This window comes from Nelumbo nucifera, chromosome 4 (assembly GCF_055504915.1).
Source record: "Nelumbo nucifera cultivar China Antique chromosome 4, China Antique-T2T, whole genome shotgun sequence".
Taxonomy (NCBI): Eukaryota; Viridiplantae; Streptophyta; class Magnoliopsida; order Proteales; family Nelumbonaceae; genus Nelumbo; species Nelumbo nucifera.
Genome location: NC_142652.1, coordinates 36786393 through 36801920, shown reverse-complemented (window position 1 = coordinate 36801920; position 15528 = coordinate 36786393). Strand labels below are relative to the sequence as shown.

At 36.6% G+C, this 15528-nt stretch overlaps 1 protein-coding gene across 1 annotated transcript; it reads right to left on the bottom strand.

Annotated features, from left to right (window-relative positions):
* Positions 1-7594: 7594 nt before the first annotated feature.
* LOC109114298 (potassium transporter 6-like) lies at positions 7595-15528 on the bottom strand. The gene is made up of 10 exons (XM_088903742.1): positions 15484-15528; positions 12735-12948; positions 12397-12639; positions 12204-12257; positions 12044-12094; positions 9580-9840; positions 9421-9473; positions 9210-9330; positions 8845-9099; positions 7595-8754 (listed from the first exon to the last, which is right to left on the bottom strand). Exons 1-10 carry the CDS (start codon positions 15526-15528, stop codon positions 7685-7687), a joined length of 2367 nt encoding a protein of 788 aa, XP_088759868.1. The 3' UTR covers positions 7595-7684.

Sequence of the window (15528 nt, the reverse complement as noted above, 5' to 3'; positions counted from 1 at the left end):
CCCCTCGCCCGTCCAACGTGCTAGACGTCCACCCAATTTCATTGTCCAACCATTCCATCCACTACCTTTTCTGATTCCTCCACACATCACCCTATCTCTTGTTGTATTACCATGGACTCCCCTTCCGCATTTGCCACTACCATATTGGACACCCCTTCTGAAACAACCACATATGCTCAAGCCAAGAAGTTTCACTGTTGGCACAAAGCTATGGAAACTGAACTCCAAAGCCTTAGAACGCATATAAACATGGACATTTACTGACCTTCCTCCAGATAAAACGTCGGCCAGATGGTTCTATTGAGCGCTATAAGACATGCTTAGTTGCTAAAGGCTATACCTAGATAGTCGGAGTTGATTACACTGAAACATTCACACATGTAGCCAAGTTAATCATAGTTCGGTGTCTTTTGGCCTTGGTTGCTGCCAAGAATTGGGAGCTTCACCAAATGGATGTTGACAATACCTTCTTATATGGTACTCTCAACGAGGAGACTTACAAGGTTCCTCCTCTTGGTTTACTTTTAACCAATGACCATCGACTTTGTCGCCTTAACAAGTCCATCTATGATCTCAAACAAGCCTCTCACAATTGGTTTGATACCTTGTCTCTTTCTCTTAAACGGCAGGGTTTCACTCAATCTTCTGCTGATCATTCTCTTTTTACGTTATTCGACCTGAGTGTTTCTTGGCCATTCTTGCCTATGTTGATGATCTCGTGATCATCGGGAACGGTTCTTCTCATATTGCTGCCCTGAAGGAATATTTGCGTCAATGCTTCCTTATCAAAGACTTTGGTCTCTTAAATATTTTTTGGGCATTGAAGTCTTCCAAACTTCTTCTGGAATTTTCTTTGAACAGGACTTGGGCCAAATGCTGGGCCTCCCATTCATCTTCCAAATCAATACAGGCGCCTAGTGGGTCGTCTCATTTACCTGACCATCACAAGGCCAGAAATAACATATTTTGTTCACACGTTAAGTCAATTCATGGGGAACCCGCGAGGCCGCAACAACATCATTGGGGTGTTGCAATGCACGTCCTACGTTATCTCAAAGGCTCTCCTAAACAAGGAATGTTTTTCTCTGCCCCTTCTAATTTCCAATTACAGGCCTATTGTGATTTTGATTGGGCTAGATGCCCATCAACAAGAACACCACATTGGGCTCATCTCCCTTGTCTTGGAAAACAAGAAAACAATCCACAGTGGCCCGTTCCGAATACTGTTCAATGGCAGAAGCTACCACCGAATTATTATGTCTCAAGTGACTTTTTCACTGACCTTGGGCTTCCCCATCCTCAACCCATACGCCTATTTTGTGACAACAAAGCTACTCTTTACATCGTTACAAATCTCGTGTTTCATGAATGTACAAAACACATTAAAATTGACTGTTACTTCATCCGTGAACATTTCTAGTCCAAGAAAATTAACACAATCCATATACATCTCAGGATAAATCGGCTGATGTCTTCACCAAACCTCTTGGACAAGATCGTTTCACTTCACTACTTCCCAAGTTAGGCATTCGACACTCTCATGGTCCACCTTGAGGGGGCATGTTGGAGATAACTGAAGACAGTTAAGAGGTTTCTCCACTTGTACTCCACGTGGACAATCTGTTACTGCAAATTGGTTTAAGTTAGCTGGCATTTGGCCAGCTTCTCACCTTGTATCTATAAATACCTTGTACCCTTTAATACAAGATCATTCGGTTTTCTTGATCCCATACAAAATTTTGATATGATTGGCCAAGAATAGTGCTCTTCCTCATTTCAGTTCTATTCCAAACATTTAGGCTCTGTTTGGTTTGAAGGAAAAAGTAGGGAGAAAAACTTTTACAAGGTTTGTAAAGGTTTTTCTACCTTTCCCTTCCTTTCCCTATCTTTTCCTTCAAACCAAACATAATCTTATTGAAATAATTTCAGGGAAGATGAGTAAGAAAAATGAATCTCTAGTTGCCACATAGAAGAGGCTTCTAGATTGCAACTTGGCACATAGAATTTGCCAATTTGATAACAAAGTGAACCGTGTGGGCCAGTTTTGGACTTCCACCTCAGCTGCCAATGAAATAAGCCGTGTGTAAAGTGTAAACAAGAAACAAGCCTATCTTGTCTCACATTTACAAGCTTGCATCCTTTTCCTCTAGGACTTTGATTCAGTAACTGTTCGACCAAAAAGAAAGAGAAGAAAAATGATTCAGTAATTGATTCCTCCTTTATTTTCCCTTAATTTTTTCTGCAAAAGCTATCCATTCGCGCTCGTGTAGTGTATGCATTACGTCATTAGGGGGTGTTGCTTGGGTACGATTGGGTTGAGATTTGGTTAAAATTTCAATGGGCCCAAGCCCAACACAATATGTTGTTCAAATGGGATACCCAACTTGCACCCTACTTTTGACTAGTCAAAGGCTTTATTAAATATCTTCTCAATTAATTATCCTAAACCCTTGGTGGAATGTTTCTATTAGCTACATCTCTTGACCCATATTTTCCTATTTTCACAAGGCTAAGTGCAATATGTGTAATGGGCTTTCCTCCCAACAGCTTTCAGACTTTAGGCCGCAGCGGAGTACCATCACCACCCCCAGCCCCTCCCACCGGGCAAGAATCAAACCACGGCCATTGATGAAGCAACAAGTGAGAGGGTTGTTATCAACTGATGATAGCTCAGTTGGTAGGTCACTGATTCATCTGAGTAGAGACCTGGGATCAAAATCCACTGTCACTAGGGTTGGGGGAAGGTTACGGGAGGGGAATGGGCTACCCCTGTTGTGTATCAAGAAAAAAAAAAAAAAAAAGTAAGACGGATGCTACTCCTACTAGCGTTTGTTTGTTAGAGTGGCACTGGAATGTCTTAAAGTCCAAAAAGTATGAAGTCTAATGAGATTTTATGGGATAAGGGTTTCATTATAATAAAAAAGGTGGTTATTGTAGTTTCTCCTATTTAAATGTTCAAGTATGAGAGATTATTGTCATCATCAAGATTTTAAAATGTCAGAGATTAAAGTAAGAACTTAAGTGTATCTGATGAGCGGTGATGCAATTACTTAGATTGTGTTTGGTATCATTGCAATTTCTACTAGAAATGTTTGGAGTTAATCAATACAAATTTTTGAGAAATTTTCTTATCACATCACACCAAATAACCATTTCCAATACATGTGCATTGGATGGTGTTGGCATTCATATAAAAGAAACATCAAATTTGGCACTTGATGAAGTGGCAATGGTACCTTCATTTAATACTAAGAATAGAATCTTTATATAAACAGCGACATATTTTATCAAAATATTTGTATTGAATCTGTTGATAAACCCAACATTTCTAGAAGGACAAATGATACCAAACACAACCTTATTGGAGCAAATTTGACAGCCGTTTTAATGGCTATGGAGCAAATTTGATAGTTGTTCTCCTTTTAAATGTGAGGGTGGGCCTTGGTGCAACCGTTGGGTTGCTCCATTGCAACGTAGGTGACTAGGGTTCAAATCTTGGAAACAGCCTCTCTGGTATGTACAGGGGTAAGACTGCGTACATCCATCACTCCCTAGACCCTGCATTGGTGGGAACCTCTGCACTGGGTTGTCATTTTCTCCTTTCAATTATGCAACCAAAATGCAACATGCTTAAAGGCTCTTTTTTTGTATCATTCAAAATTTGTACAATTAAATTCACATGTGAGATTAGGTTTGTCTTCGCTCTCCTTTTTCTTTGTATTTTTGTTTTTGTTTTACCTTTTCTTAAAACTCCTACCTTCTCTCTTCCTCTCCGTATTCCCATTTATTTTTTCTCTCACTTTAATTGCTTTTTCATCCTAAATTTTCTCCATTATTTGTAATCTTTTCTTTCCAAAATTAAAAAATAAAACATCTACTCTAAGAATAATTTTATTGAGCACATGGTGAGAGATTCATATCAACCACGTGTCATAATGTTACTTTTTTGACAATTAATACTTTAAAGAACAATATAATGAATTTCAAATCAAGTAAGCCCTCGACATATTAACTCATTTTTTGTAAACTTCCTCTTTAAGTTAAGAACCATAATATGGTTACGGATAAAATTTGTAATCTTCTTGGTCGTTTTTTATGAATAAAAACTGAAATCATTATTTTCCTTTATTGGTATTTCGTGATATTGATAGCAGGGTTTGAATCCTCATCTCTGCTGGGACAAACCAGCTAACATACCAACTGAGCCACCCCTCAATTCAATATCTTCTTGGCCTTTTCAATGACTTTAAAAATCATATGAATTTTCAAAATATCTTCTAAAATCAAATCAATATAATAAATTCAACATGATGTCTAATACATGGTTTTTTCTTTTTTGTTTTAGCAATTTTCTAATTATTTTATAAGCACTTCCATTATTGATCACAATTTAGACAACATTGTTCTTGTACAATTTCATCTCACTTGATTCATCAATTTATACAAATATTGTATATTATGTCATTCATCATATGCATTAAAAAAATTTATGGAATACTGTTTGCTCATTGAAATATATCATAAAATTGATGATGAACAATTTAGCTGGCCCTGTTCAACCAGCACTCATAATAGTAACTTCATATGTTCCAGTTATTAATAAAATGACCTAAAATGATCCTTCAATTTATCAATTTCTCTATCTAAAAACCTCTTGATAATTTATAAGGTATAGGTCCCACTACACCTTTTCTCATTTGTGTTATTTCATCTATCATAACATAATAATAACAAGAGGTCGATCTTTTGTCAAAAAAGAATAGGAGAAAAAGGGCAGAAGCTGAGCTAAATCTAGACAAACTAGCCTATAAAGATAAGCTGAAATAGAGGCAAAGAGATAAGGTTAAATGGCTAAAATCTGGTGACAAAAAATTCCAACTTTTTCCACAAGATGGCAAATGCAAGGCAAAGGTTTAATCAGTTGGAGAGATTGGAATTATATGGAGAAGTGGGAGAAACATGGACAGAAATGAAAAGCATTGCCACAAGGTATTTTTCAAATTTGTTTAAAGAAAATTGGACTAGAAGAGCCCTCCCAGTAGACCTGATCTTCAAAAGGCTTTAAGAGGAACAACAAAGGGAACTAGAAGCTCCTTTCTCAGAAGAGGAAGTTTGGCAAGTGATTAAAAAATTGGAAGTAGACAAGTCTCCAGGACCAGATGGTCTGACCAACTTGTTATAAAAGAAATGTTGGGAGGTGGTGAAGGAAGATCTGCTAAAGGTATTTCAGGATTTTCATCACAATGCTACCCTAGAGATAAGTCTGAATTCAACTTTCATCTCTCTGATTCCTAAGGTGGAGGGTGCAACAAATATCAAGGACTTTTGGCCAATTAGTTTGCTGAACAGATTCTAAAAGATTTTGGCTAAGGTTCTAGAAGAAGACTAAAGAAGGTCTTAGATTTAGCGATAGCAAAAAATTAGTTTGCTTTTGTGCCAGGCAGGCAAATGCTAGACAGTGTGCTGGTGGCTAATGAATTGATAAATTCAAGGAAGAGGGTGGGTAGGCCTATGATCATGTGAATCAGAAGTGCTTGGACTTTGTCTTGGAGAGCATGAATTTCGGTCAGAAATGGAGAAACTGGATGAAAGTCTTAACTGCTTTTGTGAGCAAAGTTGGGGAAGTGGGAATTTGGAAAGGTTTTGAATCAAGCCTAGGGGGAGAAAGTCCAACTACTACAATTTTCTGTTGATACTCTTTGTTTCATTGATGCAGAGGCAAATCAATTGAGAATTCTGCTAGGGGTGCCAAGTTGGTTTGAAGTAGTTACAAGTCTGAAAGTGAACTGTTTAAAGAGCAGATTGATTCTAGTTGGTAGGATTGAGAACCTTGAAGCACTTGTAGAGGTTCTAGCCTGTCAGATTTGGATTTCTGCCCACCATTTACCTAGGTCTGCCTCTAGGAGATAAGTGTACTTCCTGATTAATTTGGGACCCTATGGTGGAATGTCTAGAAAGAAAATTAGCCTCTTGGAAGGCCAAATATTTTCTATCTCCTCAAAAGTTCCCTTTCAAATCAGCCCTCATATTTTCTCTCTTTTACCTATCCCAGAAAAAGTGGCTCAAAGGACGGAAAAACTTCAAAGAGATTTTTTGTAGAAAGGATGGGATGAGGAAAAAAGAATTTACTTGGTCAGTTGGGACCAAATATATTCCCCAAAAGGAAAAGGAGAATTGGGGATCAAAAATCTGAAATTATTTAATAAAACCCTTCTAGGTAAATGGATCTAGAGATTTGGAAATGAGAAGGAAAGCTGGTGGAGAAAACTGGTAGCAGCTAAATATGACACTAATAGATGTGACTGGGTAACCAGCTCTAGTGTTGATTCTTTAGGGTGGTCTCTTTGGAAAAACATCATGGACATGTATCAATTGCTGAGTAGAGGTCTGGTTCTGAAGGTGAGAAATGGACAGCGCTTAAGCTTTTGGAAGGACAAGTGGTGAATAGAAAGGCCATTGGTGGAGATGTTCCCTCAATTGTTTCTTCTAGAAAACAATCAGGAAGCTTTGATGGCAGAGTGCTATGAAGTCCCAAATAATGACATCATTTGGAGCCCCTCATTCAGAAGAAGCTTCCAGGATTGGGAAATTAATCAAGTGAGAGAGTTGTTTGAGCTGATATCCAATCATGCCATAAACTTGTTGGAAGAAGACAGCTGAGGCTGGATCTAGAGTACAGATGGATCATTTCCAGTGAGGTCCTTTGCCAGAAACTTGTTAGAAGGAGACAGACCTGAACTTCCTGTAGCTATTATCTTGAATTCGAAAGCCCCCACCAAAGTAAATGCTTTAGTCTGGGTGGCTGTCTTGGATAGGTGCCTAGCCAAGAACCTGGTGAGGAGAGGAATGCAGATCCAAGATTTACAATGTGTGTTATGTGGTCAACAGGAAGAGGAAAATAACCATTTGTTCCTACACTGTTTTGTATTTGTTTCTTTATGGAGGCATTTCTTATCTTCTGTGGGTTTATCTTGGGCCATGCCAAATACAGTGTTGGATCTGCTATAGTGTTGGGATTGCATTGGACTATCCAAGTTGGCCAAAAGTGTATGGAGAACAATTCCTGCAGCAGTGATCAGCACCATCTGGGCAGAGAGAAACAATAGAATTTTCCAGAACAAGGCAAAAGATGTAGATAGTCTTATTTCCATTTCTTTTGGCAAATTGGTGTCTTGAATTGCAGCTGTAAAAGGTCTCCAAACCAGGGTGTTTGGATCCCCTCTGAGTTCCAGAAGCCTTCTTGAGTTGTAATGTAGTCTGTGCCTCGGGTCTAGCTTTGGCTCTTGTGTAAGGCCTCTTTGTGTCCTAATTTTATGATTTAATAAATTTACCTTACCTTTTTTCAAAAAAATAAAAGAAAGAAATAATTGTATTTTTCAAGACGAGGTGAAGACAAAGGAGAAATTAATTTACAGAATCTCTTTCAGGGTTGCATCTTGGATAAAAACTCTGGATTTGTATGGGTTTTTGACCATCAAAATACAATATATAATTTGGTTGTTCTTTCATTTGTGCAAATGCTATCTTGGCCTTTTATTCTCTGCTCTATCATTTTTTATTTATTTAAAAATTATACTCAAAATTTATGGAAACAATGAAAAATATCATGTGGCATTTAATTTGCTTAGTGAACTTAAGAATGGAGATTGAGTTACAGGAAGTAAAAAAACTCTAATGCAATACTTTAAATAGAGTAAACCATACCAACCTCTACTAGAGCAGCATGTGGAATGTTTAGGGCCACTGGAGGCTCTCGACAGTTTTTGTCAAGGAAAACATAGATCATGATCAAGAATTTCTTCAAAATGTTTGATCCATCACGTACTGACAAATGTGACTGACCCAGGAAATATGCAGTCCCACTCTCCCTGGCATCCACTAGTTCTTGTAACTCCTCCCTAACAGATGCCTGCATCATAGGACTTTCTGGAGGCAACAAAAATCGCACATTTTTTCTCTTCATAGGAGGATGGCTACCCCCATATGTACCACCCAACTGAGTTCTCTGCATTTCATTGTAGTCCACAATTGAAGTCAAATTGGAGCTGGTTTCATCTATTGGAATTAAAGTTTTTCCCTCCTGCGTTGGGGTCCCAATGACAATCATTTTTCCTTCTGGAGACCTCAAGGCTTCACAATCATGTTCTTCCATGGAAATGAACTCCCCAGTTGTACATATTAACTCATTTTCAAAGTCATCAGTATCTCTGATACGATCACAATAGCCATATCTTACAATGCAACGATACACCCTATATTCTTTGGGGCCCAACCTGCCTATAAGGTATCTCCTGCTTGGTGGGACATGAGGAACTGGAACTGACTTGAAGGAAACAAAGATGAGTACCTGATGGAATGTAGGAAGGATTGTAATAAAGTGAGAGAAGAAGGCTGGAATCCCTGTCACAATATCAGTGTAAATAAAACCAATTCCAGGGACCCTTGCAACTCCAAGAGTTGGGCTGATATCTATAAGCCAATCCATGGACACCCTGTTTTGGAGATCAAATTCATACTTCTTCATGGTGCCATAATGCCATGCTAACATGCTTATCATGGTAATGGCTAGAAGAACAACAAGATACCATGCCCCTCTGTGAAAATTTAACAGACAGGCTGACAAATACATTGCTTCAATGGAGCCAAAGATGAACAAAAAACATGCTGATGCAGACAAATTCTTCTCCCAATACAAAGCGACCACCAGAGACATGAGACAAGTTGTTACTAGCATACTAGAGATTATAGCTAGACCTGGAGGAATAAAAGAATCTTTGCTTAGATACAGTTTTTAAAAATTAGCTCAAGAAATTTATGGAAATAAGAGAATTTAGGAATGCATACCAGTTGCATTTCCAATCAGTCTGATGTCTTGGAAACCAATTGTGATTGCAAGGCTGAGGAACATTAATACCCAATTGATGTCTGGTATGTAGGCCTGCCCATGTATCCTATTTGAAGTGTGAATTACTTTTACTCTTGGAAAACAACCAAGTGCCAGGCACTGATTTATAATGGAAAAAGTAGCAGCGATAGTTTCTTGGCTTTCCACCGTAGATGTTAGTAAAGATAGTACTGTGAAAACATGACGGAAAGATTCTGGACTAGCCATGTCATAATCCAAAAAAAAAATGAGTTAGGAATTTTGTGGGTGGACCCACAAAGCATGGTTAAATTCAAAGGAAAATTGCAGCCAAAAAGCAATTTACTTGGTATAGATTGACCAAGATAGGTAACTTGTCCATGAGAAGACCAATTTTTAGATATGAATGCTGCTTGGCCCGTGTAACATAGAATGAGGGCACGATAAATAAAGAAGATGAAGGTTATCTGCAGAAAGATGTAATAAAAAAATTAATAATCGCAGTGAACTTAAGTTAGATATTACAACACAATTGGGATATCTTTGGTGTCTATTACCTTGATTGATTTCTTTGAGAAATGGCCTAGATCTGCAAACATTGCCTCTGATCCTGCAGAAGGTAGAGTGATGGCAAAATAAATCAATAAACATGTTATCTTTGAGTTGGAAGAAGGAACTCCACAATAGAAACTTGGTGTCAATGCATGACAAGTTACCGGCTATACATAGAAGGATGCTGCCCAGTGACCTCCAACTTTTAATGTCAATGTTTCTTATAAATCTATACATATATTCTGGGGAAAAGGCATGTATAATGTGGTAGTTCCAGTGAATGATGTTATATAGACCCACTCCACTGATAAATAAGAGCCAAATAATGACAACAGGAGCAAAAATAAACCCAATTTTATGGGTACCATAGTGCTGCAGTGTGAAGAGGCAAATCAATATAGCACATGCAGCAGGAACTGACACATCTGTCACAGAAAACGTGGTGTGAATTGACATGCCTATAGCATATTGTCAAAATAAATGATCATTAGACAAGACTAAGAGTGAAATTTGCTTAACTACTCAGCATTTAAAATGATTTTTTTTAAAGTAACCAATGGAATTGGGTTAAGTACTTAGTAAGAAGAATTTCATAGGATCTCAATTGTTAGGTCCTTATCCGGTAACAAGAGATCAATCCTTACAAATTGATTTTACTCTTATACAATAAACAATAGGGATCATTTACTTGGTTTAATGGTAAAGTCTCAGGCTGACAAGTGTGAGAACACAGATTCAAGTCTGAGGGAAGACACTTTGTGTGGGAATACACTTTGTGTGAAAAAAAATAAAATAAAATAAATTCTAAAGGTTAGGACCATTCCCAGTCTACCCCTTCCAAGACCCCAGATAGCTGGGAGCCTGAGATCAACATTGGGTAACGATCTTATATGGTAAAACAATATATGTAGGTCAATTTAGATCTTACAGTTACAGATATAAATAGGTGGCAATCACATATGTTGATTGTTAACATATATACATAAACTATATTCTGAATGGATGAGGAGAATAGTCATACTCTATGGACATCTTATAGCTCTGTAACAGAAGTATAAGTTTTCCATGAACTGTCTTTCCATATATAGTGAGGATGCAGTTTAGATGGACCAACATTATAAACATATTCATGCATGTGCTAAGAAATTCTTCATGGGAATAAATGTGAAAATGTAGAAAGCAAATATATCTAGAAAAAAATATACAGAAATACAGTATACAGATGCTTTTGTTTTTTCAATAAACACAAGATCCTATTAGTATGTACATGCATACATACATGATACATATACTACATATATGCATATGCATGGCATAGATACATATATAATGCCATAAGAAAACATAGCACAGAAGTATATCCACAAGCTTAGTCTGCCAATGATAATTAACCCTTATGAAAGAATATTTTTCAGCTTACATCCATAATAAATTATAAACAAAAATTTTGAATCACAAATTGTTGGAGAAGAACTCAATCAATCTGCATAAAACAATTAAGGGCAAGTCATACTCATACCACTTAAGGTACTGCCTTTTTTGATCGATCACTTAGTAAATTCCCCCACTGTTAGAAAGTTAATCTAAATTGGAGGTGTGTCAGGAAACTTCTGCCCCTAAGATGCAATGCCCAAACTCTAGTTCTATCATCATCATTTTTTAATCCTTATCCCAACTATATGGGATCAGTTACATGAATCTTGCTTCGCCATTCCATTCTGTTTAATGTCATATCCATTGTTAGCCCCTTGTAACAGATTGCTTTTCTTAAAATCTAGTTGTATGAAAATAAAGGCTGAAATTCCTTCAAACATGGCAAAGAAAATGCTCAAAAATAAGGAAAATAGTGAGAGAACAAGAGAGGAAAAACATTCAAGAGGAGAAAACTTTGAGATTATAACTGTGTCCTTTGGAAGCCTCCCACTTGATTTATTTATAGGCTATTGGGTGTCCCAAGTGGCCATTTCTCCAATATGTCTTTTCGCCCAATTGGAAACTTTTAATCTTGGCTTTTAGATCTGGTTAATTTGGAAATCCTTTCCCTAGATCACCAAAAAAATTAAAAAAGAAAAAACATTTGGATAGCCAAGATCACTCTCTTATTGAAGCTACATAACAGTTGGAATTTAGGTAATGAAATGTTGGAACTTTATTCAAGTTATAATGATTTTCCCTCATCCATGTCGGGTTGTCAATGTGTCATGTTTTCAACCTAACCTACCCAGAGTCACTCCAATCTGAATCCAACCCAATTCAAAATGCATCAAGGATGAACAAACTCAAGCTGATAGGGTCCGGTCAAGGTGGGTTTACCACATAATCTGACCAACTAACATCCCTAAATCTACTTGTACACCCATACATGCACTTTAGAGAAAATCTTAAATTTTCAGAAGTTGCTCTTCACATGACCAAATCCTTTAACATGTTTTTTGAAAACAAAGTCCATAAGACCCATGGCCATTTCACTAAGAGGGACTTGTTGAAAAGTGTTGCAAATAAATAAATTATTATAATTTTTAAAAACACTATAATAGAAATCCCCACAAGTAAATAAATCAATAATTACCAAGCCTTTCCACAGACTTCCCAATCATGAATTGTTGGTTTTCACTGCAGAGAACTTACATCTTTTCAGAGCTTTTGAGATTGAGTCTCGAGTACTTGGGGAAGGAAAAACTGAAAAGAAAAGGGAGAAAGAAAAAAATAATCAAGTAAATGGCAATTCATAATGCAAAAAGAATGTCTTAGAGTATTGTATCTGTCTCGCTTGATTGAGGTCACTTACAGTGATCTGATATATCCAACAATGATTGTTCAAGACCTGATGAAGCTGACAGAACTAGAAGGAGAGAAGAAACAAATAAGCTCCTTTCAAGTTAGGCGTCATCAATAGAAGTAACTAAAAGGATGACCAGAAAAATGTAACTGTGCAACAAAAATCCAAGACAACTAAGATAATTATAATCAGGATTCCGGACCTGAAATAGCTGGAGTTAGAGCTCCATCCCCAATCACCATGCAGGAACCAAATAATGCCAAGAACAGCATAAGATAGTGACTACTTTTATGTTTTTCAATTGCTCTTCTAGCTCTAGAGTCAACCTTGGTCTTCGAAAGGCTTCCCATCTCATAATTTAGAATCTCATCAGAAATTCTATGACTTGGCAGAAAACCCACTTTGGCATGCCTACATAACAATGAGTACAAAGCAAATATACCACCTGCACAGATTGGTCAATTTGGTGTTTGATGGCCAAGGCTCTAAAGGATGATAAATAAACTAGGAATAGAAAATACTTGTCCTAAATATGATTACCTTCTCCATTATCATCAGCTCTCAGGACAATGACGGCATACTTCACTAAAGGAATGATAGTCATTGTCCAGAACACAAAGGAAAGTAGTCCATATAAACCCTCCTCAGATTTGATATCCTCTATGCAAATTGTCCCAAATACATAGAGTGGAGCAATACCTAGGTGACCATAAACTACTCCTAGGCTCTGAAATGATAGAAGGAGTGTATGCTTCTATGCTTCAGCCTGTATTAAATCATGTAAGAAAACAACTAGATGGTGAAAATATGACAATCTAAAACCATATAAGCATTAGATTTAGACTTTTGAGCATCGCTTTTTACAAAATATACTATTTATTGTCAAGTGTTAACAACTTCACTCTTCAAATGAATATTGATTATCTTTTGCATAAAAAAGTGAAGTATATTTCTGAAAAAGTTAATACTGATTCAAAATATAAAACATAAGCGAGAAGTAGGGTTGCCTATTAATCATCAAAGAAAGTCCCTAGTCACACTAATTTAGAATCTATTACAAGAATGGTTGCGGATATTACAATTAGAGTATGTTTATAGATTGGAGGAAAAATTGGACCAATCAATTTAGACCTGATGCACGACTTCTGGAACAAGAACTTGCAAAACAGAGTGTTTTAGATCACAATAAATGATCAAGCATATGGTATCATGCAATGAGAAAGATCCAGTGATAAATAAGTGCACTTAACTAACTAGATTGGATAATAGATTATGTATACTTTTGAGCTTTAATCACCATTTATTAAGGATCCTTTTAGTAAGAAAATAACATGCTTCTATATAATAAGTGTAAATGCAGAACAGGGCATTTTCTGTAAATGAAAAGTTAGTCTTTCCTAAGTTTAGTGGTTCAAGAGTAGATCTTACAAAAGATAATTACATTTTTCTAAATTTAGTTTCCTCTTTCAAAATTTTTAGTGTGGTCTATGACCATATTCTTTGAAAATATTAGATTCATTTTCACTGATACATTGACATAAAAATCAAGAATCAGCCTCTTAATACTTTCAATGGGAAAGATCCAATGAAAAAGTACATTTAACTAATAAGATTGATTGCAAGATTATGTACACTTTTGAGCTACAATATCATCCTCTATAAGGATCTTTTAGTAAGAAAATTACATGATTTTATATAATAAGCGTAAATCATGCAGAACAAGGTGTTTTTATGTAGATAAGAAGTTCGTACTTGCTTAAGTGTGATGACTATATTCAGGAGAAAGTTAAGAAAAGACCATTTTATTTTGCTAAACCTGACTTCCTCTTTCCAAATTTTCAACATGGTTCATGAGCATATTCTCTAGAAGTCTTAGATTCCTTCTCAATAACCATTGACTTCAAAATGAAGAATCAGCCTCTCAATCTTCAAACGCAGATTAAGGGCAAATATCCTCCTGGTTTGTATGAGGGACCAAAATTCAAATGTATATTAGTGCCTTGGAAGAATATCTAGTAAGTTGAGAACAACCACATGAATGCAAGAAGATATAAGGTGAATTAATTTAAACTGGTTCTGTTGAAGAATATATCTCAAGGACAAAATAAGTAGGCTATGTTGAATAAGAAGAAAATGAAAGAGAAGGTCTCAATTCTACATTCTGGTTAACAAATATGTGAAAAGCAAGGTCCACAGGATCACTTAGGTTTTGATTGTTCCCTCAATAAAGATATGGGGATTTAGGATTCATTTAGATGGATAGAAAGTTGAAATGTTCTATGCTGTGCATGCTATTTTGGTTGATCCATTGCTCAAATGAACCAAATTATTCAAAGCCAGTTTACAGTTCCATTGAACAAAGACCAAAACAAATCTCCAAGAGAAATTGATCTACTGAGGAAGCATCACTTTAGTCGTCTAGAGATTGTGCGTATTACCAATTGTTTGAGAAGAATGCCATATTTGAGTAAGAAAGACAGAAAATTTATGGTTCAGTCCACCTCAGAATAGGGAAACTATTTTCCCCAATGTATTTACGATCCACTCCACCTACAAACACCATCTCCCTGTGAATTTGGCATCTTCCCCCCCTACACTGACCCAAACTGTACGATGAAGTTATGAATTCTGAGGTGGAGTGGATCTTAAATTCCCCTAGAAAGAATTAATGCTCAAAGGGAGGTTTCTACGAGGGTGGAGAGCAGTAAGAAGATTTAGAAAACAGAAAACCAATCAAAAGAGACAAATTTCAAATGTTTTTGTCAGATTGAAGCTGGGAGTACATGGAGCAGGATTAAAAAAGAAAGGGAGAAAGATAAAGAAAGTTATCAGATAGAGACAAGAGATTTCCATATTAGACAGTGGGCATGATGAAAAAAGGGATAAAGAAGTATAAGTTGAGCTTTTCATCAGTTGGATTGTTTGGTTTCAGCATGTCTTTCACATGTATGGGAAAATGAAACATCATTTGTCATGTGAAATTTCATGCTTAGATTATAATATGAAATATGGGTGGCTAGAACTATCCAGATGAGATCCCTTAACTTGAACAGTGTGAAGTGAACAATGGTAACAAGATCAGGAAATAAGTGAGATTTAGCAAAAACTTTTACTCGTTACAAGAAGAGGTAAAGATCTTCATGAATTTGATCCAACATTTGAAGGAAGTGATACTGTGGGATCAAGTTGATTACACATAACGCATTTTACAGTATCTTGCCACCAAACTAACCTTCATACTTTAGATGAACAAACAGGGAGGTTTCCTATGAAGAATGAGAAAAAGTACCTTGAAGTCCCGCGAGACGGATCGGAAGTTTGATGGATGATCCAT

Coding starts and splice junctions, on each gene's coding strand:
- LOC109114298 (XM_088903742.1), bottom strand. CDS start 15,528: ATGGATCATCCATCAAACTTCCGATCCGTCTCGCGGGACTTCAAG. Junction 9,474..9,579: donor CATCCTTCTATGTATAGCCG/GTAACTTGTCAT, acceptor TACCTTCTGCAG/GATCAGAGGCAATGTTTGCA. Junction 8,755..8,844: donor ACTGATTGGAAATGCAACTG/GTATGCATTCCT, acceptor TTATTCCTCCAG/GTCTAGCTATAATCTCTAGT.